Here is a 27,880-nt window from a genome sequence, read left to right as displayed (position 1 = left end):
AACCGGCTGGCCACGTGATAGTTTTGTTGCATGCGTTATATGTCCAGCTTGATCACATGATCCAGCTACTTCGAACGCTTGAAAGTCATACTTCTTTCGTTGAGAACGTTCGGGTGTCAACGATAAGCGTTCCTTAACAATAAAAACAAAATACTTCCATGCACCAGACGTGTGGACGAATTTGTTTATCAATAAAAAAGATGCAGCGGCAATGCTTCTCTTATTAAAGAAACACTGTACACTCTAAGAACAGTTTACACCCTTTGGCTGCCCCTTCTGCCACACAAAAATAATCGTCATCTGCCTTGATGCGTTTCCTTTCTTTATCGCTGCAAGCTTGGAACTTTCCAGTGACGAACGGCACGCGCGTTATCAGAAGGGGCACTACAAAGGGTGTAAACTGTTCTATGCTAATAACGCGCGTGCCGTTCGTCACTGGAAAGTTCCGGGCTCGCAGCGATAAAGAAAGGAAACGCATCAAGGCAGATGACGATTATTTTTGTGTGGCAGAAGGGGCAAGCCAAAGGGTGTAAACTGTTCTTAGAGTGTACCTCAGCTTGAACTGTTAGGTTAGTTTTACAGCGCCCCATCTTCAGTCGTTTGGCGAAAGAAAGAGAAAGTCGTTCATCGAAGTGGGATGCGAAGGCCAGCACTTTCTGTGAATTTCGTGCTGAACTTTCAAAAGCATCAGTGCGTCAGTGTGACGTGAAAATTTTGTGGCCCGTTTTCGGCGCAGATAAAGCTCTCGAAGCGTGCTAGGTTTAGTATTTGATTCTTTTATAGGATGCTGTCTAGTCCCTCTTTTATACCGATAAACAGTCGACTAGACCAGGATACCGATTCGTGGTAAAGGAGCGTAAACAAACAACAAGCGTTTGCTGAAATTTGTTTATATGAACGAGAAATAAATTGCCAGGAAAAAGGCGGAGCAGAAAGAGAGGAGGTGAACAAAAAAAAAGAACAAGAATAAAAAACAGAGACATGGATCACGCGCGGTCAAGGAACGAAATTTCGCGTTCTAATTGCGATTTGGACGGACAGCTAACGCATATATCGCACTTCATTCTTCCTAATAAAAAACGCTTGTCCCTGTGGTTCTCCTGTCGTTAATTCCTAAGCGTATTCAGAATTTATATGCTGAAGATTTCTGAAGCGTTTGGTATTTGGAATAACTGCGATATATGCGTGAGCTGTCCCTCCATAGCGATATTTGAATGCGAAATTTCGTTAATTGACGGCACGTGATCCATGTCATTTTCCTTTACTTCCCTCTCGTTTGTTTGCTTACCTCTTCTCCTTCTAATTCACCCTTTACCTGTGTTTTCATTCCTCGTTCGAAGAAACAAGTTCCAGCGAGCGCTTGATTGTTGTGTCGAGGTTTTTTGTGTCTGCTTGTTTGCGTTCCTTTACCATGAATCCATAGTAACTATCCCAGCTCTAGACTTCCTTGCAGAATGTGGACACTGTCAAAATCTGTGACGTCACGGCGCGTCAGTGCGGGAACCTTATGGCGGCGTCGCCACACGTATTTCGTCTCTTCTTGCACCACACGTCCGTCTCGCGGTGCGGAGTAGCCGTTTTGCTTTCTTATCCATCTTATCTTTATTCTTTTGTTATATGACTCTATGTCTTTCTACCTCGCACCTCCACCGTCCTTCAGTGCATAGTAGCAAACTCGATTTTATTTTCTGGTTGAGCACCCATCCATCCATCCATCCATCCATCCATCCATCCATCCATCCATCCATCCATCCATCCATCCATCCATCCATCCATCCGTCCGTCCGTCCGTCCGTCCGTCCATCCATCCATCCATCCATCCATCCATCCATCCATCCATCCATCCATCCATCCATCCATCCATCCATCCCCCCGTGGTGAGAATTAATGCGGAGTTCCCCCACTACGGCGTGCCTCGTAATCAAATCGTGGTTTTGGCACACGTAAAAGCCCAACTTTCAATTCAATTGAATTCAATTCAATTTCCCTCATATTTTGTTTTCTAGCTCTCCATCCCTCAGTGTAAGGTCGCAAACTGGATCTCCTGGTACGGTGCGCCTCCCCGCCTTTTCCCGTACCTTCGTTTCTCACTCTGAGCGTCCCTTTGAAACAGAAAAAATGGACAGTATATAAGAATGCAAAAAAAAAATAGCACTGCAATATCAGCGGACAGAGGAAGCGCTATATTGTCGACCAAATGAAGATCAATTCCGCAGGAAGGAAGGGTTCATAGTTTAACGGCGCGGGTTGAGAAGATGGCGGCGGACGTGCAAAAGATAAATAAATAAATAAATAAATAAATAAATGTAATAAATGGCGCACGGCGAAAATGGGGGGAGGCTCGGAAGCCAGAAATTGCGACAAGCCGTATAACGGCCCGTGGTATAACGACGAAACGGTAACGACCTCCGGAAATCCCGTACGCTATACACTCGTCCCTCAATCTTTAAAAGAAAGAAAGAAAGAAAGAAAGAAAGAAAGAAAGAAAGAAAGAAAGAAAGAAAGAAAGAAAGAAAGAAAGAAAGAAAGAAAGAATACGAGGAGACCAGCGCTAATACGGCAAGAAATACACGACGGGGAACCCAAACTGGCGTCGAGAGAATTTATTATTCAGGTGTAAAGGGTCACGTCCGTGTCGTTTACGCGTGGTCTGTGGTCACACGACGTTTTGTACTTTATTATTATTATGATTTTCTTGCATTTGTAGTTGTTTCGGAGAGCTATAAAGCTCGCCTTCGATATAACGGAGAAACGGTGGAAAGGCGATCAATAAATGAATGACGACGTAGGTTCTTTTTTTATACTGTTAAGAGATTTAGTTGTTAAAGAACCGTTGCTTAATACGCCTTAGCTGAGCTTGCTGCTCATTTAAGCAATTGGTTTAAAGAAGCGCCCCCTTACGTTTCCTTTAGCAGGTAACAGCCGGAAATATGGCACTCAATACTGATATTTCAACCACAGCAAGGATGACGCTGTTTGCACGAATTACGCACACACTCAAACATTTAACAAAGAAACGTAAAAAAAATTCCAAACAACCTGCAAAGAAATAAATAAACTGTCTTAGTAGGTGTGCAAGTGAGCAGTTGACTGAATAACCATCTATAGCATTAAAAACAGGCAATGTCAACACCGTTTACTGTACGTGTTATTTGCGTAAGAGGGAGCAAAACAATACGAAATAACAACAGGACAGGAACTAGCGGACGTTGCTATTTCCTGTCCTGTGTTTACATAATGTTTCGAGTACTGTTATACCGATAACAAGAAGCAACCAACTACAGTTAAACTTAGTTACAACGAAAGGAGATAGATCGAAATAATGGATATAACAAAGTCAGGGAAATTACGTTTGAAATTTCCGTAAAGGTTTATAGTGCAGTACACGCAGTAATGGATATAACGAGGTAACGAATATAGAGAAGTAATTCTGGCTTTTCCTTAAACTTCGTTATAACGAGGTTATTACTGTAGACCGGCAACAAGTATGGAAACTATACTATACGAGTGCAATGCTTACCGGGTTATTGACTGCGCCTTTTTTTACTACCCTTCTCCAACACCGAGTAACTGACTAGGGTTACGATCTTGTAGCGATGCCTTCCACTGGATTTTACGCCGCTCTTATGATATCATGTACGGTTCACGGATAACGCTTGGGCGGATCGTCACTCTAACCATTGACGAAGTGTGAAAAGGAATATCATCGTATAAAAGGCATTGCTGCAAAAATCGCGGCCCAGAACTTTGACGCACGCCTACTTCTAAGCGTTCACGTCGTAATAAATCTCTCTCTTTCTCTCTCTCTCAAGTTATCGCCCAAGTGTCGGACCAATAGACCAGCGAAATATTACCGAGCAAAGAAGAAATACGGGTGTATGGGTCGAGATCATCTTCGATAAGATGGCCTAAGCGACGGTGAAATGTGTGGAAACAGTTTCGAAGGGAAAAACACGGTTGAATAAGCGAGACCGGATTGGTTGCCACTTGTGCATAAAGGAGTTCGTTAAAGAAAGGCATACGGCGTTGCTCCGGGAGTGGGCAATTACGAAAATTGCGACCACAAAGAACGAGTGCCCGTTCTTTTCCTTTTCCTTTCTTTGAAACGGAATACAAAACGAAGTTGCAATTAAACGAGACATGGTCCGGACGTGCATTAAGAGAAGGGAACTAAAGGAAAGGAAAGATGGGGCAAAAAAGGGGGAAAAGGAAGAGGAGAGCTATGAAAACTGGAAGGGCCGGGTGAGCGTTTGAAGGGGTGAAGAGATACGAAAGAATAATAGAAAAAGGAAAGACGAGTCGGAGCAGCTTAACGACTTTTCGCTCTAATTAATGGATGTGTGTGAAAGGAAGGGAAATGAAATTATATGTTAAGTGAGCGAGGAAAGGAGAGTCCTTAAAATCGGTCAACTATTGGTACCGTGGGACTGAACCTTAAAACGAAAAGAAGACAAAGAAAAAAATTTGTAATTTGGAATGAAAACAGATCGCCTTTAAAGAGGAAACTCTAGCTCGGGACCTACTTCGATTCTGCGTATTCAAATAGTACAAGTGAGACGCAGAAATTGACTCATTAAACGAAAAAAAAAAGGAAATACATTCTGGGGTTTTGCGTGCCAAAGCCAGGGTCTGATTATGTGGCACGCCGTAGTGGGGGATTCCGAGTTAATTTTTACCAACTGGGGTTCATTAACGTGCAACCAATGCACGCTACACGGACGTTTTCTTTTTCCTTTTTATTATTATTTTTTCTTTTTTGAATTTCGTCCTTATCTAAATGCGCCCACCATTGTAAGGATTCGGTCCCGCGATTTCATTAATCACCCGCGGGGGCACCGACCCAAGCGAAATTTGTTGCATTTAGCAAATAAACCTTAATCATACCGGCTGTATGAAATCATACCGGCTGTATGAAAAACGGAAATTTAATTTAGGGCCGCGCATCGGCAATTCAGAGTTTAAAAAAAGAATTACAAAGTTTACAAATCCGTAACCCTGCACCAAAAGCAGATATCGGTGTCCAGTAAACACCACCCCTATAAGAGCGATTGAAGCGGGCAAATACTGTATACGAGATGACAGCTTACGTGAAACCACTACGATGGGTTACGAGGTCTGTGTTAAACTCGTACGCGCCAATCAGCGGCACATTTTAGAGTGAATGTTTAATACGCCACTTTTTTTCCCCGCTTTAGATGTCTCAAATAGGATGGAGGCAAAAGGCGTAGCGCATCAGAAACACGACAAAAAGAAGAACACAGACGACACACACGTTTGGCGCCGTGTTCTGTGTTTGTCGTCTGTACTTGTCGACGTTTGACATTGTGTTATGTGTTTGGCAGTGTGTTTGTCGTCTATATTTGTCGAAGTTTGGCATTGTGTTCTGTGTTTGGCAGCGTGTTTGTCGTCTGTATTTGTCGAAGTTTGGCATTGTGCTCTGTGTTTTGCAGTGTGTTTGTCGTCTGTATTTGTCGAAGTTTGGCATTGTGTTCTGTGTTCGGCAGTGTGTTTGTCGTCTGTGTTTGTGGACGCTTGGCGCTGTGTCTGTCGTCTGCGTTCTTCTTCTGTCCCGTTTCTGATGCGCTATATACGCCTTTTTGCCGCCATCATGATAGACCAACAAGCACCCAACGTGCTTGTCAATTTCAGTCAATTTCAATAGGAGCTGTTTCCATGATTCTGATACCGTTTAATTTTTTTTATTCCGGAGTTGTGGAGTTGGGAACTTGATGCGTCAGATTACTTAAAGTTTGCTAACTGCGAAATTTTCTGCAAGAATAAAAATGAAATTGATAGCCTAAACCAAAAACTCGCTTTCACTGTTTGTAGGCACTGACTTCTTCTTTTAAGTGCGACAGACAACTCATCAAATTCAGTGCGGTGGTTGCCGAGAAAAATGCTTTGTATGTTCCCATGTATTTATATAAGTGAGCTCCCGGGCTGAAGCTTCCCCTTGACGGCACAGAGAAAGGGAAAGAAAGGGAACTCCGCTGTGCTCTGTTCTCGTTTTAAATAACGACGCACAAAAAGTCACTATAAAGCTCACGAGACGTGGAATTTGCGATAAAGGACTGGGCTCCCGTATTCAGAAAAGAAGGGGGGAAAAAAAAGCTCGTACGCTCGAACTGTTTCGTATATATATATATATATATATATATATATATATATATATATATATATATATATATATATATATATATATATATATATATATATATATATATATATATATATATATATATATATATATATATATATATATATATATATAAGATAACATTCCATCCAATCCTCGTCCTGGACATATATCATTAGAGAAGGCAGGAGGTCGATCAATGGCAAAGAGTACTTACGAACGCAATGTTTCTGAATTTGGCCCCTGAATTCCCGTGAAGTCTGGGCACATAGCTTTGAGTTCAGTGTTTCCCCGCATGTAGTACACTTTTTTTTTTTTGCGACTTACGCAGTGGTCCGTTCAATCAGAAGCGCCGTGCCTTGCGGGAGCAGAAATTCGCATTTGTCGCCGTATCCGCGTCCCGCAAACTTTGGTCGCCAACTGTACAAACTAGCCCCAGCAAAACACTTTCTTTAAAAAAGCGTCGTCGCCTTTTCTTTCTGCACTTCCTGCCCCCTCCCCTTCCCTCCCTCCCTGCATCTCTCTCTCTCTCTCTCTCTCTCTCTCTATATATATATATATATATATATATATATATATATATATATATATATATATATATATATATATATATATATATATATATATATATATATATATATATATATCGCTGAACGGTCGAGGCGCAAAAAAAAGGAGGAGAGAGAGAGAGAGAGAAGATGAACTATAATGAAGTGTACGAAGACAATCGCCATTGCAATTTGTTTGCTCTCAAATTTGATATTGTGTTCTTCGGAAATTTTTAGGAATCTCTTCGAAAATTCGTGACGATGCGCAATTACCGCTCGCTTGGGGTGTATGAGATATACAACGGCCCAGGTACAGGGCGAGGTTCATTACGGTTCCTAACAAAGGCGCTGTAATTAGGAGAAAGTTATCCTCGCGCGAGGAAGAAAAAAAAGAGCAAGATAGAGAAAATAAGAGGAAAAGATAGCAACACATAAAAGAACGCAGACGCTAGTATAAACCGCATTAAAAAATGAAACTCCTGACTGACAATTAGGGCGGGAAGACGGTATTTTGTATGCGCCTTAAGAATAACAGAAAAATTAATGGTGGCAAGATCAATGGGGAAACAATATTTTTTAAAATCTTTTTTTTTAACGGGTGAGAAATCGTTACAATTGCTGCCTTTGTTCTCGGCGGCTAGCACTTTAATTGTGGGACTTGGGTTACAGGAGTTACCTCATCGATCGTCTCAGTTTAAACAGAAATCATATGAATGCTCGCCCTTAATACGGCAGTGCAATCTATAACAAAATGTGTGACAGATCGTTACTGCACCGACAGCCTTGTTACATCGTTTCGATTTCACGAAACACCTACATATAGTGATGTCCCTAAGTGCTGTTTACGTATATAGCTCAGTTTAACGATAAAGGTTAGCGATGTATCCATCTCCTAGTGATGTCATTCATTTATTCAATCATTCTAGACTGTGCCCAAACAGACTCCTTCGAAAGCAGCTTGAACGTTCAGGCTCCAAGGTAATTTTTCGTCAAGCTTAATGTTAGACTAGTTAATGCCAGTGGGTTTCGCACCCATGACATACACTCATTCATTTGATGTTTGTGATCACAGGGTTTCTTTCGTAAGGAGTTTGAATAAGTCAAGTTTCAAGCATTTGCTCATGAAAAAAGCTGTGTCAAGCCGGTTAGTGTCGGTGGTTTCCAACCCACGAGACTCGTTCGTTCGTTCGTTCCTTCCTTCCTTCCTTCCTTCCTTCCTTCCTTCCTTCCTTCCTTCCTTCCTTCCTTCCTTCGTTCGTTCGTTCGTTCGTTCGTTCGTTCGTTCGTTCGCTCGCTCGCTCGCTCGCTCGCTCGTTCGTTCGTTCGTTCGTTCGTTCGTTCGTTCGTTCGTTCGTTCGTTCGTTCGTTCGTTCGTTCGTTCGTTCGTTCGTTCGTTCGTTCGTTCGTTCGTTCGTTCGTTCGTTCGTTCGTTCGTTCGTTCGTTCGTTCGTTCGTTCGTTCGTTCGTTCGTTCGTTCGTTCGTTCGTTCGTTCGTTCGTTCGTTCGTTCGTTCGTTCGTTCGTTCGTTCGTTCGTTCGTTCGTTCGTTCGTTCGTTCGTTCGTTCGTTCGTTCGTTCGTTCGTTCGTTCGTTCGTTCGTTCGTTCGTTCGTTCGTTCGTTCGTTCGTTCGTTCGTTCGTTCGTTCGTTCGTTCGTTCGTTCGTTCGTTCGTTCGTTCGTTCGTTCGTTCGTTCGTTCGTTCGTTCGTTCGTTCGTTCGTTCGTTCGTTCGTTCGTTCGTTCGTTCGTTCGTTCGTTCGTTCGTTCGTTCGTTCGTTCGTTCGTTCGTTCGTTCGTTCGTTCGTTCGTTCGTTCGTTCGTTCGTTCGTTCGTTCGTTCGTTCGTTCGTTCGTTCGTTCGTTCGTTCGTTCGTTCGTTCGTTCGTTCGTTCGTTCGTTCGTTCGTTCGTTCGTTCGTTCGTTCGTTCGTTCGTTCGTTCGTTCGTTCGTTCGTTCGTTCGTTCGTTCGTTCGTTCGTTCGTTCGTTCGTTCGTTCGTTCGTTCGTTCGTTCGTTCGTTCGTTCGTTCGTTCGTTCGTTCGTTCGTTCGTTCGTTCGTTCGTTCGTTCGTTCGTTCGTTCGTTCGTTCGTTCGTTCGTTCGTTCGTTCGTTGTGCGAACGGTTCGCTCGTTTGGGGGCGCTCCTAATCACACTCGGCGCAGAATTTCACTAGCATGAGGCGAAAGTAAAATAAATTGAAGGGAAAACGCAAATTACGGCTATCCACGCAGCGATAACTCGACACTACGCTTAGCCTAATTGCGGCGCCCATTAGACGCCCGGGGAGGCGGCACGAGTACGTGCTGAAGGAGGCAACAATTAGAGGGAAAGCAATTAGCATCTCCACGAGAGCGGGAGAAGGGGGGGGGGGGGGGGAGGGTGTGCCTACCCGGCTCGTGTGAAATGTTCTTAGCCGCTGCGAAGAGATCTCAAATCCTCTCGCGTCCCTTGCAATATAGCACGGCCCGAGTCCCACGACTCACACCGGGAGAAGAATACTTTCGTCCGGAGGTGTGTTATTGCACAGCCTTGGCGGCAACACCTTCCGCCTAATCGAGGCGGTTAGTGGCCGTCAAGACGTAGCCAAGCGTTGCCCGGCATTCGGTCGTATTACGCATTATGCAATTCCCCCTGTCGCCAGTTTAGTTGGAAAGAAATCCCCTACACACTTTGTTTTGTTGGTGGGGGGCCCCGCCCGCGATTCAGGTGCTAAGCGCGAGCTCGTGGATTCGGGTTTAATGAGTAGTCATCAGTGGCAGACGTATGCGCCACTGGAGAAAGCAATCCGGCGAATGAAACTACCGATAGATCAAAACGGCTAGAAAGATATGGCGCGTATACAGCCTCCATCGTGCTTAACCCGAACACACCTTAAGCGCGTTTTCGTTTCTCCCTGGGACAGGGTTCAAATATTCCGGTCGGGGTGCCACGAAAAGGCTAGCTTAACGTGACCTCCTTCCGAGGTCATCAACGTTTGCTTCTCACAGCCTGCGTTTGTTGGGAATAAATCACTAGGGATGTGCCCTGATCGTTCCGGTGAAGCCTGGCAGTGGCTGTGCACTGCAGGGAACCGCACTTCCAGTCTACGCCCTTCATAAATTTTGTGTTTTCTTTCACATCATCGTTATCAACATCAACAACATCATCACCATCCTATGCATGTCCCCTCCAGGACGAAGATCTCTTCCGGAGACGTCCAATTTGCCTTGTCTTACGCCAGCTGACACCACCCTACGCTTGCAAATTTCCTAATTTCATCCCACGACCTGGTTCTCTGCCGTCTTTGAATACGCTTCCATTCCCTTGGCACCCTTTCTGTAACTAACAGTCCACCGGTTATCTGCCCTACGCACTACATGGCCTGTTCAACTCCATCTCTTCATCTTAACCTCAACTTGAATATCGGTTGCCCCGTTTGCCCTCTAATCCACATCGCTGTCTTCCTGTCCCCCCTACTCATATCTCCTGTCCTGTTCCTGTCTCCAGTAGCTTTGCGCCTATACTGCTAATTTTCGTTCCAACTTAGGCTCGTTGTGCAGTGCTTAAAACCTCCCCAAACATATTGTTAACCTTCAAGTTTCTGTTCCATACGTTAGTACCACCAGAATGCAAATATTGCACAATTTTACCGAACGGGCAACAAATCAGCTGAAAACAATTCTATCGTGAACTTTAGCGACTCTGTTCTTGACTTCAGTTCACTGCAAACAACGGCCCAGTTTCTTAGCGCTCTCGGATCGAAAGTTTCGATCGCTCACCTGATGTGTATGATGTACTGCAGTATGGGACTGTTGTGCGTGTTTACGCTCGAAGTCCAGGACAGGTTGACGGAACGTGAGGTGAAGCCCACCACGATGGGGATTCCTGGTGGGTCGGGCACATCTGCGATGTAAAGGAGACAGAAAAAATGTATATATAGCGTACAACAAAAACTAAACAACAAAATAAACAGCCTAAAGCGATCAATTACAGAAAGTACAAATAGGACAAAACAACAACAAAGCATAAACCAGGTGATTTTTTTTTTTCAGTGTAAGCATACCTATTGGCATCGAGAGTGTCCAATGGCTAAGCGTTCATGGGCTCGAAAGTAGGCAATATTTCAAATTGTCGTTCAATATTTAAGCTAAATTGTGTGATCAATGGACTGTACAATTTCGTACACAACGAGTGGGTGACGTGGTTTCTTATGCGTGTGGGCTATAGACAAGTTACGAAGTGTGACGTCACGAAGATTTGGCAGAGTTGCCGTCACATTCAGCGCGGACAAAAGAAAAAAGGTCCGACGTACTCTAACCACGCGAATTTTCTCCGAAGGAAAGATTAATAGACGTCAAATGTATTCAAGATATATTTTAAGCATTGTTATTTACAGCGGCGAACAGAAAGGTCAACGCTTCGTTCGCACTTTTTATATGTACATATATGTTGTTGTTGTTGTTGTTGTCTGTGTTAGCTATGCCGGCTTGTTTACGAATACTCAGCTTGTCTATAAATAGCTGGTAGACAAAGTTCGAGCGCCGATTACTCTATTTCGCGCTTACTGTGCGAACTAAAACAAAAAAGAAAGTGATGAAGAAAACTGCAACGGCGTAACGCCCTTTGTTTTTATTGCAGACAACTGCAAGATATACCCCCTGCTTAGAACGAATGCGAAAGAGGCAGACGTCATTAAAATGGCCGACTGTCGTCGCGTGCGAGCAGACGACACGCCGACGACGAAAAATAGAAAATCGCTAGCCCTCGCTATTCGGACGACGCTGAGGAAAGCGCACAGAGAGATATAGGTGCCAGATGAGGAAATACGCAGGCTGCGTTGCTCATTTCGCCAACGGTTGCCCAGGATTGATAAGCCAGTGTGGGAGGACGAACGTCCGTCGCATCAGCACTCTATTCGGCAGGCATTCTCCACGGGGCCTCATCAGAAAATCGATTATCTTCGTTCACGGTGCCTCTCTCTCGGGAGAGCGCGCCGAGGATGATGAATGCGTACGCAGGCATATATATATGTATATATATATACTAGGGCACTAAGTATACTGCAGTGATGCTGCTACTTCCGCCGCAACCGAAGTGGCCGATGCGCGAATAGTGCGATTACGGACTCATTTGCCAGTGTCGGGTGTATATCCCGGCGTCGAGGCGATGCCATGGCGTGCGACAGTGAAATGATTACGTGCGAACACGGCTGCGTACGCTGCGCGACATCTGCGGGTGACGCCGGCTTTAGAGCGCAGTTCGAATTGCCGCGTACTGGATTGAAACCCAGATAGATTGAAACCCGGGCTGATTGAAACCCAGATAGACTTGAAACTCGAAACACGTCGAAACAAGCCATGGAAAGCAAGAAAGGACAATGAAAGGAGGTAATTCGTGGTTCTCCATACTTGCTGCTTGTGCTATGCACGAAAAAATAAAGGGGGGGGGGATAGGAAAACCCGGAAAAACGAATGGTGCGCTGTTAAAAACAGAACTAAATAATTGTTAAAAGAAATAGAAAACGCCCATCTGCACTTCTGCGTCTGCGCCTGCGTGCTGCTTCGGTGCGATTCAGGCTCAGTGGGACGTTGGGTTTGGGCGTGGCACTTACAAAAAATAATTTTGCATAGTCCCGTCTGAGGACACCTTTGTTTTGCTCCTCACGTAATTTTCTTGCTACGGTGCTGCACGACACGGACTATATAATTGATCAAAAAAAGTGAAAAGGACAGATTTTTAAGGACTGTCCTCTAGACAGTCTGGGTGGTGTGAAAACAATATGTACAAAAAAATTATATGCGCATTGTGCGGACATTATAATATAGGCTAGTATACCGTGTGTCCTGCGTTCTTGAGATTCAGCTTGCGGTGGCTGATCTCCGATTTATCAGCTTGAATACCTCGGTGCCTGCACCATTGAGGTAGATTTTACATGGCCTGTGCTTCAACTGCAGCTGTCACAAACAAACTGAAAGCACGGAAGATTTGAAAAAACGAGGCACGGACACCCGAAGACTTGTGCCCGGAGCGACGGCTTTCTCGCACGCTCTTCAATGACGTCACAGCTAGCCGCGCACCCAAATTCAGCACGTCATAAGCCGCGTACGACTTGTCGCCACCTGGACTTTTGAATTCGGAGGCGTGTTAGCTGGATAAAACAAGTAAACAGAAAGGATCCGCAACGTACATTTGGTAGTTGAGTCAGTACGAAATGCCGCAGATGTGGTAGCGACTCTTAGGGCACCTCATTATGCGCCATTTTGAGGGGATTAAGAAATAAAAAAAATGAACTAATGAGTCACAGAGAATGGATTGACTGCATCAACGAAATGGGGGTCATGCAGGTGCGAAGTTCAGGAGCAAACACGAACTGCAATACGGCAGTGGGCAATGGAACAGACGACGCCCATTACAGCGCCTCATGAACAGACAAAAAAAAAGGAGGAAAAAGAAAGACCGCTAGAGGTCGCAGCCAGTGCTAAGTATCACCAGAGGGCAGTGCGTGCGAGAGTCTGACGCACATCGCGGGAGTTTTTTTTTTTAACACTAAACGACCGCGTCAGTCGATACGCAGTGAAGTATTTCTTCTCACGAGATGGCCCCGATGGGCCTCGATGGAGAAAAAAAGATCACACCTGCCCTCCTTCAGGGCGCATTTGTTTATCTTTTTATGTTTCTGTTTGCGCGTTCAATGTTGGGCGTATGCGCACGCGTGCCAACCAATGGCCTCTCTTTTTCTCGTACAAACTCGAGCCCTGTATGGACGGAGGCAGATGTCTCGCCAGAAAACGATGCACCGCTGGAGAAGCTACGAGGCCTTTTCGAGGTGGTATCTGTAAGATGTCGAAGACAATATGGCTAACGCCAACCATGAAGAAGTGTTGAGTGCTGCTTTATTCAACGGCCGTTATCAGGGTACTCTGATTTATCAGCGTCGTCTGCTGGCAGTTTTCGGGAGCAGACGATGGGGCTGCCTTGTATATGCGAGCACAGCTGAGCGGAAAAGTTTGATATAGAAATCATGAAACGCCATGTAAGGTGAGAGGCATTATTGCGAAGTTACAAACGGGCGGCAGAAAAATACAGAGCCGCGTCGTCAAAAACGGTACCGCTTGTACGTATGAGTTCCTTTCAATTAAGACTAACTCAATTAAGGCACGCGTACCCACGGCACAGACGGTTGGTAATGGAAGAGCGGCGGCATTGGACGGAAACGACGAATTTAAGTGCAGTGGCGCTTCAAAATGTTGCGCCCCATTAACGCTGGATCGGCTCTGTAGATGTCGTTATATACCAACTTATTGTCAGACATCAATGTGTTAGTGGCAGCACTGAAAAATGTTTTCTCATCGCCTTTTCCGCCCCTTTGATGTCGTCTGCAGCGTCGTCTGTCTTTTTTTTTCTCTTTATTTTTAACCAGGACAGATGAGCAGACAGAAAGAAACAGAAACGATGCAGACGACATGAGGTCCGAAAAGCACAGGGCGGATTGCAGCAAAATCCCGAGACTTTCACAACTGATACTGGCATGTTTCCAGCTGCGTTAAGTATATAGTACTACGAGCTGAACGTGCGACTTCCGACTGTTTACCCGCGCCTGTTTCACCGCAGAATCATGCAGTAACCGCATGGCGCCCAAATGACGTACTCCTGGCCGCGCAATGATAAGGATTCATTTTCGGATTCAACCCGAAAACTGAACTTGGTGCACGTTCAGTTTTCCGCAAGCTGACGCTCTCTCAAAGTGACATGCGCGCGTCAAGATTTCCTCCAGGCTGAAAGCCATGCTATAGACTACCATCAAAAAAAAAATTATGGGGTTTTACGTGCCAAAACCACTGTCTGATTATGAGGCATGCCGTAGTGGAGGACTCCGGAAATTTCGACCACCTGGGGTTCTTTAACGTGCACCTAAATCTAAGTACACGGGTGTTTTAGACTACCATCAAGAACGCCACATTACGAATATCGCTTTTCTTTTCACGAAGATCGATGTCACTCTGTCGCTTTCAATGCGGGCAAAAATAAAATAAAATAATGTAAAATAAAATACAGTTTGACGCATTCTAATGGCGTGAATTTGCTATCAAGGCAAATTAATACACGACACCGAGTTTTCGACAGTGACACGAGTACATTGTTTATCTGTCTCCAGTGACCATTCTTGACCCGCTAACTATACTGTTAACAATGTTATCGTTCAGCGCAAGACAGGCCTACATGTATCGAACTTACTTGGCAAAAGATTATCGTCGGGAATGTCGCTGAGCGAATAAACTGACGACCAGAAGTGTCAACGTATTCGTCTGCATTATACCCGTTTGTTTAAAAAACATCTATCTTTGTCTACAGTGTTTCCTTCCACAATAGTTGCGCGGTTTTAGTGAAGTGTTGTTACGTGGGAAGCACAGCAGGGAAACTATATACAAGGTACATTTACAAGGGGTATGGCAAGCACTGGCCAACATGGAAGCCAGCCGTCAAGCAAAGGCCCATCGTCGTTGTCAGATCAGCGAGAGGCCGCTTATGAATACGTCCCACTAAATCCAAAGGTCGACGCCATCTTCTTCGAGTAGCACGTAGCAATATACATGCTCTGATGTAAAACCCGTACGTGTAAAACCGGCCTGCATTATAATTGTGTGCACCGTGCCAGTTTGAATTGAATTGAATTGAATTGAATTTTTATTCTCCTTGTACAAATACACAAGGGAGGAGTAGCCACAAAAAGCTACTGAGATTAGTAGCTTGACGAGGTGGCTGCCCCTTTACACAGCAGCAGCAGCAGTAGTTCTGAGACAATTTTCATACAAATGACTGCTTTCATACAGATGTACGGACAATGACTGCACAATGGAACATAAGCATTTTGCAAAATAGGCTTCACATTAATGAGCAAAATATATGAAAATAGATAAATAAATGCATCATAGTTCACAGGAACTGATCTCGCATTGTTTTTTTTTTTTTTGGACAACCGGGACACATCTACAGATTTGTTGGCAAAATTACTGAGCAGAGCTGGAAAAGTGAAAGCGATTGATTGTTTCGCATAGTTGTTTTGAGGAGTTAGAACGCGAGCCCATAGGATCGCGCTGCTGTGCAGCGGAACCCTCCCCCGGATTGCGTAGTACGCACACTGCACGGTTTTAGAAGATCACCGAAGAGAAGGGCGGAGCTGTTAACCATTGCCCCGGAGAGCGCCAAAGAGCTGGTTTACCACCACCACCACCCCTCGTCTTCCCTGCCTCCTGGTTGCTTCCTTTGCGCGTGTACACGGCAGTATCGCCACAGGGGAAAACATCTGCTCCCTGAGACGGCAGGAGGTTCGTGCGGATGCACGAGAAGAAGAAAAAGCAAGGAAAAAAAACTAGAAAGAAAGAAAAAAAAGGACACGGCACTTCTCTGAGCGCTCTCTCGCTGGAGAAACGCTCTGTTAGGCAGCAGCGCAGGCGCCAAGAGTGGTGCACGCAAGCTAAAAACGATCGTTTAGCATTCCACCGAGCGTGCGAGCTCCACTGGGTGTTTGTTGCTTGAGTCTTAGAGCAGCGAGCAGACGCGGGCTGTGGATGAAGACAACGAGAACGAGAGAGCGGGGTACGCGCGTGTTTTCTTCTTCGGCGCAACTGGCGCGTGCAGTTAACAACAACAACAACAACAACAACAACAACAACAACAACAACGTCAACAACAACAGGATGTGGTATACCGCTGTACATGATGCAATTATACATGGATAATTAGTAGAAAGATCCCGCAAGCTAAACGCCTGTCAACGTTCCCGTTTCCAGCGCCATGACCGGACTCAACGTTAGCTATGCTCAACAAAACTTTTTGTAAGAACACTGTACCTACTTGTCTGAAAACTTTAAACGAAGGTAAAGGAACAACCTACGTCTCATTTTACGAGAAGTTCTCTTTTTTGTTGTTGTCTAGCAGAGCGATGAACGGGCACCTACAATGAAGAATTATGAACGGGAGGCCATAACGGGAACGGGGTACCCGTTCACGATTACGTTGCGCTGCGTTTTTCACACTGAATATATCAACGACTATGTGTACGACAAGGAAGGACCTCCCTCCCTTGCCGCGGATAACAGGCCCTCGCACTTTCAGCGTTATAAAACTCCACGCAACGTAATCGTGATTACGGCTCTTGTCGTCGTTGTTCTTTTTTGGCTCAATCTCGTCGCCGTATACGCATAGCGCGCGACGCAAGTCGTCTCCCACGTTTGAGCTGTCCCAGCTGTCGCGTACAACGCGATGTTTGGTTGTCTGGTATAGTTGAGTCCCACGTTCCGCGTCATCGTCGGGTCGCGTTGTACTTGCGCGAGTTGTTTGTTTCGCTTCCGAGCGTAGACACATACAAGACCGTCCGTGGCTCAGCGCGCCGCAGTTTATGCCCCACCGCGAACGTGACGACGCCGTAAACTCATTTGCATGCAAGCGCTGCCAAGGCCGCGTTGACGCTGCGCGTCACAATCACCTCGCGCTCCATCGCGCCCAACTCGTACGCCGCGGTGCAAGCTTTATTCATGAGAAGAGAGCGCGCATATAACCTCGGGCTGTGCATGCATAAAGAGTCGGCGCGAAGATCGCCTATACGCGCGCGGTTTCGCTGCGGCGACGTGCATGCGAAAGGCGTCGCGAGAGTCAAAGCTGACGTCATGAAAACAGTGGAGCTAGCCTCGTTTTTCACACGTCCCTACCGACTTTGCGATACTGCGGTGCGCTCGTAAACAAAGTTTACACCTGCGTATTTAGCTCGACAGCTTTAATGAGGCGCTAGAGAGAGAGAATCCCAAATCAATTTACACTGACGAAGTGTGCTTTGAAGACTCCACTTTCGTTAATTTTCGCGGTATAGGAGGTTGATTATTAAAAGTGAGAAAGGTCAACGTTACGTTTCTCGAATTTCGCGCTGGAACCTCGGAGCCCTAAGTCACTCTGACGTCATAAATATTAAAGTATACTTTTTTTTTGCACATGTGCCGTTGCTAGCGGCTAAGTATATATATAGGGATCCCCTTGACACTTACCGAATTCATTCTTTGCCTCTTTTAGGATACCGCGCAGTCTAAACCGATACATATCTTTGCAGATGAAAAAGATTATAACGAGGCGCGAGAAACTAGAAGCAGTCAGAATGTGTAACGTGAAGGTGTGCGCTGGTGTGGGAACCTCCGAGACGGCGTTGCCTACACTGTAAAAACAGCTTACGCCTTTCAAATTGAATGAAGGTGTAAATGTTACGCCTTCACTTAGGTGTAACTGAATGATGTAGTAATGTAATGAATGAACGCACACCGTTACAGCTAGAAAGGGAGTAAGGGTACGAGTTGTAAGCACATTTGACCCATATGCAATTTAAAGGGTGTAAATTGTTTTACGGGGTACATGCAGTCTTTAGTTCTTGAGTCCTCGCTAGCTAAGCAAGCCTCTTCCTACGTTAAGAGTGGTTTATATTAGACATTTTTGGGCGTGTTGTAGAAGGGTATATTTATTCATGCAGATCGACATATTTATCTCTTTAGTGTTTCTTTAATCATGAAGATTTTTTTTTCGAGTGCTTGGCGGCATTAAAGTGCTCAGTCTTCTTCAAGGGACGCTAAAGTTAAACTGGCGAGAGGTAGACAAAACCCGACGCACTGTAAAAAGGTCAAACTGCATCAGTTAATTACGTTTATGCAATAGCAAGACTGTTGCCGCGGCATCGGTTAGTCAGAAAATACAGAGACGAAAAGAAGACAGGTGGCTCCGCCTCCGTGAAGTTTCCGCACTAGACAGCCGGTTATGACGGGGCCTACTGGGGTGTAGTCACATATGAATCGATTGGCTGCCACGTTCCATTCTAAAGGAGCTAAACAAATGAATGAAACAGCCAGCTACACTTTCGTCCATTCCTCCATCGTTTCGGATACATTACACTCCAAACAGACAAACAAAAGAAAGCGACAACGGAACTGAAAGAATAGTAAACGGACGTTTCTTTCCAGGTCGTTAGGAGGGAGTGCTGCTGATCGAGTGGCGGTAACAAAGTTTCACGCAACCGCCGGGCATGCAGATAAACTATAAGTTAATCGATAGTTGACAGGACAGTGGTCTGCCTTATTGGGCCCACTAATACGTCGCGTACGCGTACGGCTCTCGGTGATTTGGTCGGAGAGAGGTGGCCGGATTTCGTAGCCCAGTGTCGCGAGAAGTCTGCGTGACGCCTAGTATAACGAACAAGAAAGAAAGAAAGAAAGAAAGAAAGAAAGAAAGGGAGAGCGGCACTGCTGCTATTAGGAACTTGCAGCTGGTGCGGAAAGCTTGCCCGTAGCCCGAGTGGTACGTGACAACGCTGCTACATCTGCACCCCGCGCGTTGCTGTGTTACGAGTATACCGCGATCGCAGCGCCAGATAATTACGGCTTCGGCTGAAAGCGCGGCTGTGCTTTAAAGGGGCGTGGTTTCGGCGAAGAGCTAACTGGATCGAAATCAATAGAAAAAAAATAAATGAAAAGGCAAGCGCAAGAGAAGCCCTCGCACTTTTTTTTTTTCTAGAGTTCAAATGAAAGGTGAGGGTTGGGTGTCAGAGGGCAAGTGCGGTGTGACGGGATTCTCTATACACCGGTCGTAATTGCGGTCTAAACTCCCCTCCTCCTCTTCCTCGGAGCAACAACAGAACAAGAAAGAAACATTCAGAAAGAGAGAGAGAGAGAAAAGAAAAGGCCCGAAGCCATCCATCCGTGATCGTGGCGGAGACCGCAGAAGAGCGTGGCAGGCTGAGCGGTAATTACCCTCGTGTATACCGTTCGGTGGCGTCCCCTAGCGGCCGTCGTGCGGGTAGCGGGAGTGCAGGTTTGTGCAATGGGGTGGTTTTGTGGGGCGAGTTTTTTTTTTTCCCGGATCGTAAACTCGGTGGTGCACGTTCTCCCAGTGCGACGCCGCCGCTATGAGGGCACTCAACGTAACGCGGCGTTCTTCTACACCTGGCCTTGTTTTCTCGGTTTATCGTTCCACTTTCTTTTCCTTTTAATGTTTCAGGGGATTCACAGGGGGAGAGAGTGAATGGGTCGATAGGTGAACCTCCTGTGGGAGCAGCTGCTGGTTTCAATTTTTGGGAACCGGAAAAAGGTGGCGGCGTGCTCTCACTCGGAAGATCTCGGTCTAGCGCGCCGAAAACACAGCTCGCGCAGGAACAACCTTGGAGCCAGAGAAATTGCTTTGGCGCAGTGATTCTCCTCGCATGCGCATCGACGTTCCCGAGTCATCACGTGACGACGCCTGCGAATTAGCGATTCGACCGTCCTCCCGAGTTCTGCACACTAAGTGCAACAGTGGAACTCATAACTTGAACATAAATAGAGAACTGAACTTATAATGGATCCATATGAATTTGCCAAATCTCGGCCTGGCCACAGTACATATAAGCCCTGTGCGTTAGCTGGCCAGCCCACTGAAGCTTAAGCGGCATGGAATTGCTCGGTTGTTCCAAAGCTTGTCAGCAAACGACGTTCGCATTCATTCATTCATTCATTCATTCATTCATTCATTCATTCATTCATTCATTCATTCATTCATTCATTCGCGCTGCAGAGACGTTCATGTATTCTCTACTTCAATCTCATTCTATCAAAGGATGGCTCTAAGTTTCGCCGGTGTATTTCATTCATTCATTCATTCATTCATTCATTCATTCATTCATTCATTCATTCATTCATTCATTAGCGCTGCAGAGACGTTCATATTCATTACTTCACCTCAATCTAGGGACGTACCGCCACACTTCTCGCCGGTGCTTTGCATTTGCTTACTGCGACAATATTTGTCTGATCCGCTGGTTTTCGTGATAACGACGACAATAATCAAGATAACAAGAACACTTGCACCTCTCCCGCCCATGGGGGACAAAAGACATTACTAATAATTATCTACGTTATGGTAACGAGCAATAAGCAATGATGATGATAAATAAGAAAAATACTTCCTTGTTATTCCCCCTATATGAGCTCATTCGCACACCGAGTGGTTTCAGTCTGGAACTGGGTTCACTATAAAGTTTTCTTGTTATTTTAGACCGGACTACATTTGCTGGCGCTATTTTGTTGATAGTATAACACGACGTTGAATACATGTTTGGTTCCATCAATCTGTACTATCAGATAATTAAAAGCGATACGGGGACACCCTGTCACTTTCTTTAGGAGGACGGGGTTAACAACCTCCCCCATTTTTGATGAATACTGCTGAAAAGGAAAACTGTCTAGGCCCAGAGCGAAAGGATAGAATGAAAATCAACAATGGGTTGTGGTATTGAGGAAAGCATGCGTTCGTTGACAAGGTTATGTAGCTTGCACAAAAAATAGCAATAATGAAACATGAAAAATAATGTTTCTTTGGTACCGTACCGGAAGGATTCCGGCGAGCGGCAGGCAGCCGTTGCACGATATTTGTTTTTCGATGTCAGGCGAAGACACACGTCTGAAGGTTGTTTTTCACTGTTACAGAAGGGGTACACGCCGACATGCTGCTATCAGCAGGAATCCGGACCGGAACACAGGTACTACGTCGTAGTTGTAATTTTTTTCTTTTTCTTTTCCCGAGCATGTACTGTCATACGTATTCGCTAGCCCTCTTCGGCATGCTTATCATTATTCTGTCACGGACGCTGACGCTACATCTTCTGTCAGCAGCTTAAGCCTCTTTCTATTTTTTTTTTCTTTATGCACCGCGTGTAGCACCGCGCGTGTGAGTAGCAGACGATAACAAAGACTTCGGAAGCTAAGCCTTTTCTTGCGGAGCATCACGCATGTATGTTGCAGAAGGCAGCCAACACCGGTACATACCGCCCGGGGAAAGAAGCAGACGACAAAAGAAAAAATAAAAGTCTCGTCGCCTGCGTTAAAGTGACACAAACCTTCTTACAACCTGGATATAGAAGGTGTGATTGAGTCGAGCCGCTAGCGGTCATAAAGTAAAGGAATAAATCTCTCCAGCCGAGGTGAAGGCGGCGAGGGCGTGACGTAATCGAGATTTACGATCGGACGTGTCCGGGCGCGCGCGCCGGCGTTTATAACCGACGCCGCCATCTTTCGATCCGGGCGCTAGCTGAAGCGAGGTGAACGAGCTTTGTAGGACGACGCCACAGACTTTCTTTGGCGCGTTCATTCGCCGCGGTGCCCTGGTGACGGAAAGAGGAGATAAAAGTGAATTGAAAGATACAGGTGTATACAACGTCGTTCACTGGGACCTTTAAGCTTTTTTAGTGAATTAGTGGATTTCCGAAGCCGAACCAGGCCAAGCCGAGCCGAGCCGGACGTCACGCGCAACTCTTGTCGCCTTAGGGCGCAGCAACGTCGACGCAGTTCTCATAACGAAATAAGAGTGGTTGTTTTTTCGCCGCTGTTCCTTACGCTTGTGACACGTGTGGAGAATATAGATTCTTCTTGAAAGATGGCCACGGGGCATGATGACGCGGATGGTAACTTGGAAAAAGCATAAAAAATGAAGCCATAAGCGAAGCCCGGCTTCTCTCAGTTTTTCAGCACTTTATGGTCTCTCAATTTGCTTACTCCGCCTGATGAGAAAAGTGTTACTTTTTCAATTAAAACTACCCAATTAAGTTTCGTAACGATTCTGGCGGGGTTTCGAGAGCGATATAACCACAATATAGCCTTGTTTAAAGTTCGTAATAACAGGAAAAGTGAACTTTAAAAAATTCAGCGACGATTACGACCCTCCCTAATGGGAAATTTGAGCCCCGCTCTAGAAGTGTTTTCGTTTCGCGATGTATTGGGTGGCGCGGACAATCTGTCTCGCGCGGCACGTTGCAAGCGGAGCGAAGTGTGGCGCGACTTCCTCGATCGCTAATCGGGAGATCGCGAGAGGCCGCGCGTGGGTGACGCGTGGCGCGCGCGATTCGCAGCAGCCGCCGCAGACAGACCTGCGCTCACGCAGCGCTTTGTTGCCATGCAGACGACGCGCGCTATATACTCTGGCGTCGTATGGTCGCCATAGAACTGAGGTGAAACAGCGCGAAAAAGACGAGGACACAAGGAAACAAATTGTGGTATTTGTTTCCTCGTGTCCTCGTCTTTTTCGCGCTGTTTCACCTCAGTTCTAAGTATGAACCAACTTGCCCTCATCAAGATCTTACTAATCGTCGCCATCGTCGCCGCAGAGCCCGCCTTGCGCGGCACTACGCTTTCCTTTTCACGCTTTCGCCGTACCCTGCTCATATGCGCTTTGCAACTAGTGGTTCCGCCCAACACCACCTAGATAGCGCGAGGCCTTGTCACTCCGATCCATGACGTCATGCTACCTGGCCCGACTGCCATAGAATCTAATGGGGATGCTCCCGAGTAGGCAACAGTGATTTCGACGTCACCGCTTTCATCACGCCAGCCTTGTCAATAGAAATTTCGGGCCAGGCTATAGCGTGACGTCATGGATCGGAGTAAACAGGCCTTGTGCTATCTAGGTGGTGTTGTTCTGCCGCACCCTCCTCCTACGCTTTCCTCCTCGCCTTTTCTCCGCCATCGCACTCTTTCACCTCCCGCTGCTCTCCGCGTTCGGTTCCGTCTTTCGCCGCGTTCGTTCGCTCCGCTATAGGAGCGAAACGCCAACGCTCGTGGCAGAAACGGGCGCCTAAAAGATGCGCTTTAAGAACCGCTGTATGAACGTAGGACATATTCGCCGTCATTCTTTTGCGCAGTATGTAGTTCCAGTACTCTGCGCAAGGGGCAGAATTCCATCCGACATACAAAACTTCAAGACCCGCCGAATAAAAGGAATACGGGGTGCTGTACGTTATGGAGGAAGGAAATGTCTACGACGGAGTGCAAGGTAAAAAAATTGAAGGTGAGAAAATCTATAGGTCCTAGACGTGATATGGTCATGTCGCAGTAAGATTCAGCGGCTTTCTCCCACCGTCCGCGTGTGCGCACGCTCTTCCGAAAAGACAACGCGTCCGAACTACAGCGGGCGGCTGCAGCATTCGCAACCTGCAAACGAGGCGATAACCGTACACATTGCAATAAGGAAATAAACACTCGTGCTGCGTGAAGAAATCGGGAGAATATGTGCGCACGGAGCGTTTGGTAAAGCACCCGAAAGAAGGCGCGCGTCACCTAAAAACTACGGGGAAACCACAGACGCTGGGCCGAGCCGGCTTCTTGAGAAGGCGAAGCGGACAGCTTCAAGGAGGATAGCTTCGAGTCTCGAAGTTTATTTCATTCATCCACGCTGTAAATGTAATCACGTGTACTCACGCCTCAGCAAAGTCCGCAACATCGCGGTTGCGCCATTTCGACGTACGTCTTAAAGCTACGGCTAACTTGTCATATCTGACGCCGAATTCGCAAAATATTATTTTTGTTGTTCTTCTTCTTCGCAAGGGCTGTCTGCTACATATGGCCAGGCTGCCTCCCCACTCCCCATCTCCCTAATGATATGCCTATCTTCACGACTGGCCACTGCGCTTACAAACAATTCTAGCGTATTTATTATTATTTCTTTAGCTATTATTATTATTATATCATTATTTAGCTTATTTCTTCTTTTTTTTTCCTTTTGTGAATTCAGATACTTTTGTATTGCATGCGTGTTCCCAACTGACACACGAGTCCTACGTATACCCGCCGTGGTTGCTCAGTGGCTATGGCGTTAGGCTGCTGAACATAAGGTCGCGGGATCGAATCCCGGCCATGGCGGCCGCATTTCGATGGGGGCGAAATGCGAAAACACCCGTGTACTTAGATTTAGGTGCACGTTAAAGAGCCCCAGGTGGTCGAAATTTCCGGAGCCCTCCACTATACGGCGTGCCTCATAATCAGAAACCGGTTTTGGCACGTAAAACCCCATAATTAGAATTAGATTAGTCCTACGTATTTTTCGTTCACTCCGAAGGTGCCACCACAGACGCCAAGAAGCACGGTTTCCGAATATCCACGGCCCATTTCCATGGTTTCTTACTAATATTTTTTTTTTTAGACGCGGAAGGTTAAACTATAGGCCTTAGCGTCAGAAAAAAATGAAAGAAAAAGAAAAGAAAGCATTAGGTAAACAGAAAACCACCCGTTTGCCTATTCCCGCGCCCGTTGTCCGTGTCTATACGCGTCTTAACTTTCCTTTCTTCTAACACGAATTCCTACGCCAACTACAGCTCAGCTTTCCGCGGTTCCAAACTACAGGCCACTAAACCAAGACACGAACGCCGAAGCAGTGCAGAGCGCCGGACGCTGGCCGCCGACATCAAAGAACGAGAAAAAGCAAAAAAAAAAAAGGAAAGAACACGAAGCGCACACACACCATCGCCACCTCGCCCGAGCGAAAACGGAGCAAGCCCCGCATAAGGTATATATAGGGAAATCCATATAGTACCGCGAAAGCCACGCGCACAGCCCCCGAGGCGTTTCCGACAAGACTCTGACGTGGCCGCGCAATATATGCTCGATGCAGCGCGCGTGTAACCGGAGAGAACGGGCCTCTCGTGTTCGGTTTTCTTCTTTTCTTTCTTTCTTTTTTTTTGTCTAAACATCACCGCGCGCGAGCGCGCGCTTTTAGGCGAAGTAGGCGAACGCACAAACCCCATACACTCCTTGTGCCTGCGGGCCATTCATTTAAAAAAGCTTTCAACCGCGTTCCTTCCGAGAAGACCTCGGAGGGGTTACGGCATTTTTTGTTCCTTTCGGGAGCTGCGGAAGAGCTACGCGGTGGAGCCGAAAAGGAAGCGACAGGACGGCGGATGTTATACGCTATGCATCCTGCATTAGGAAGTCGATTCCGCAGTGCACGACGTTCTTTTCTGTTTCTCTTCTTTTTTTTTTCGCCAAGAGCCACGGATGGCAAGTGCGCGTGTTTACACTGTTCGGCGACAGTGACGGCTATTTGCTAGGAGGTTCCGAAGCGCCCGTTCAAGTGCCTTCTTCTTTGGGTAGTGAACGAGACGATTAGGAGGATCCCCGAGGCGCTCGACTTTCATCATTATAAGTTTTTTTTTTGACGGTAACAACAGAACTGATCCCTCAGGACCTAAATAAAGTTCTTCATACCATACCAACAGAACTATGTGACAGACAGCGCAGCCAGTGAAAGCATAGAGGGGGGCTTATTTTTTTTAAAGTTTAATAAACGTAGAAACAATAAGGTGAATGGAAATGAAAACGGGACGAAGAGATAACTAACCGTTGGTGGGGAGATCGAACGTTCATTTCTACATTTAAATTGAACATAGCAATTCACTGCTCCGATGTACTTTTTTTCCTGGCTTCATTTTCTGTTTCCCCGTACGTTACCTTTGAATAGTAACTCGCCGCAGATACAGCTCAACCTGTTTTGCCTTATATAGAGATTCCTAGAGACGGTCAAGTTCGCGTTAGGAATTCTAGCCGAGGCGATAGACACGCCACCTTCGTTTATTTATTTATTTATTTATTTATTTATTTATTTATTTATTTATTTATTTATTTATTTATTTATTTATTTATTTATTCATTTATTTATTTATTTATTTATTATTATTGACCACTCGTGTGGAGAGTCCGTTGCTGGGCCTGTTGGTACATACTTTTAGAAACGATGGAACCAGTTTGATGGACATTTTGATTGTTTACTTAACACGCTTTGCGTCAGCAACCCCCTTCGTTTAAGATGACAAGTTAAACGTGAGACACGGTTTGTGTACACAAACGCAGAATTTGAAGCAAAGATTTGGAGTGAAACGCCACGCCAACTTTGCAATAAATTTCGTTTTGACGGCCCGAAAAAAAAAAAAAGGACGGCCCCACGGAGAACTCGACACACATGCACACGTGTGCTATTTGTGTAGTCTGTGTTTTTGCGCCGTCAGAAAGAATATGCATAACAAACCGCACCAACTTGCCCTCGCAGCGAGTCCTTTCTGGCCAACTTTGCAGCTTTTGAGCAAAGAAAAAAAAAGAATAATGCTATGAACTATTATACGAAATAAAAAGCGCAAAGCCAATTTACTCGGATATTTAATGATGCGGGAACTCAGGCGAATGTTTGCGTTGCGACGAGCGAAAATTGTGAGCTGTGTCGAGAAATGCGTTTCGAGTACGTCAGCCGGTCCGTTATTGTGGATTTTTGGCGCACACAACTTCATACGTTAGACATTTCACGGAAGTTTTTCTTTATTTCCTTTCTTCCCCCGAGGAAATATACGCGAGAAGGACCCCCACGCAAGTGCCTGCACAGCTATACTCCGCTTCCAGAGCGCGCGTATAATGATATATATATATATATATATATATATATATATATATATATATATATATATATATATATATATATATATATATATATATATATATATATATATACTTCACTTCATTTATAACGCAGCTCCGGCCATGTGCATGGCTATTCTCAACTGCAGAATATCTTGTGTGCAAAATATCCTCGTTCCCAGCACGTAATAATAAAAAAAGAATGAAGGCAGCGAGAGAAAGAGAGAGAGAGGCCATCTTGTGGAATGTGGAATAAAACAAAGCCGTTCGAGAGTTCTCTGCCATTTTAACAAACGAAAAAAAATTAAAAACCATCTGTCCGGACCAGACTTCTCTGGCCCTTTCCGCCTGCGGTTCCACAAAGACAAAGGGGCGTGACGGAAGCGCCGACGGGTCAGCGGCGGTCGCTTTAAAAATTAATCCGTGGCGTGGGACGTTCCCAGCCGAAAAGAGAAGAAGCCGGACACTTACAAAATTTTTTTTTGCCTCGTGTATCTCTTCTCTCCTCGCACCGACAAGACCGTTCTATCCTCGGCTAAGGCCGCCGGCGTGTCGCGGAAAATGAACGCCGAGTGATTGGACGCTCCCACAGCGCCATCATCTATCACCGTCAGCTTGGCGAGCGCGATCAATATCGCATTACACGTATGCGCGGGTCGCAGAAGGATCTCAGGTGTGCCGGGTCTCCTCCGCATCACGTGACACGCAGTGCTGTCGAAAAGAGAGTAATGGATATGCTCCCTTACTCCGCGACGATCGCGGAGAATGTACGTCTTCATTAGGCGAATTCTCCGTGGACTGAAAGGATACTCCCTTTCGGACACCGTCCTCTTGCAGAGGCTGCAGCAGACGCGACCGCCAGCTGGTGCAATGCATGTGAAATGAGTGCGATCACTTGTATCCTCCGTATTGTTGGAGAAATATGGGAGAGGCCTTGGCCCTGCAGTGGGCGTAACCAGGCTGATGATGATGATGATGACTTGTATC

At 46.0% G+C, this 27,880-nt stretch overlaps 1 protein-coding gene across 4 annotated transcripts in view; it reads right to left on the bottom strand.

Moving 5' to 3' along the window:
- LOC135896502 (putative receptor-type tyrosine-protein phosphatase mosPTP-1) overlaps positions 1–27,880 on the bottom strand; it is a 251,298-nt gene that overhangs the window by 55,712 nt on the left and 167,706 nt on the right. For all 4 annotated transcript variants that reach the window (XM_065424921.1, XM_065424920.1, XM_065424922.1 and 1 more), the window contains exon 3: positions 10,439–10,562. In XM_065424921.1, coding sequence (XP_065280993.1) covers positions 10,439–10,562 — 124 coding nt within the window. The remainder of the gene's footprint in view (positions 1–10,438; positions 10,563–27,880) is intronic.

This window comes from Dermacentor albipictus, chromosome 6, assembly GCF_038994185.2.
Source record: "Dermacentor albipictus isolate Rhodes 1998 colony chromosome 6, USDA_Dalb.pri_finalv2, whole genome shotgun sequence".
Taxonomy (NCBI): domain Eukaryota; kingdom Metazoa; phylum Arthropoda; class Arachnida; order Ixodida; family Ixodidae; genus Dermacentor; species Dermacentor albipictus.
Note: the sequence above shows the minus strand (reverse complement) of the source record. Positions and strands in the feature narration are given on the sequence as shown.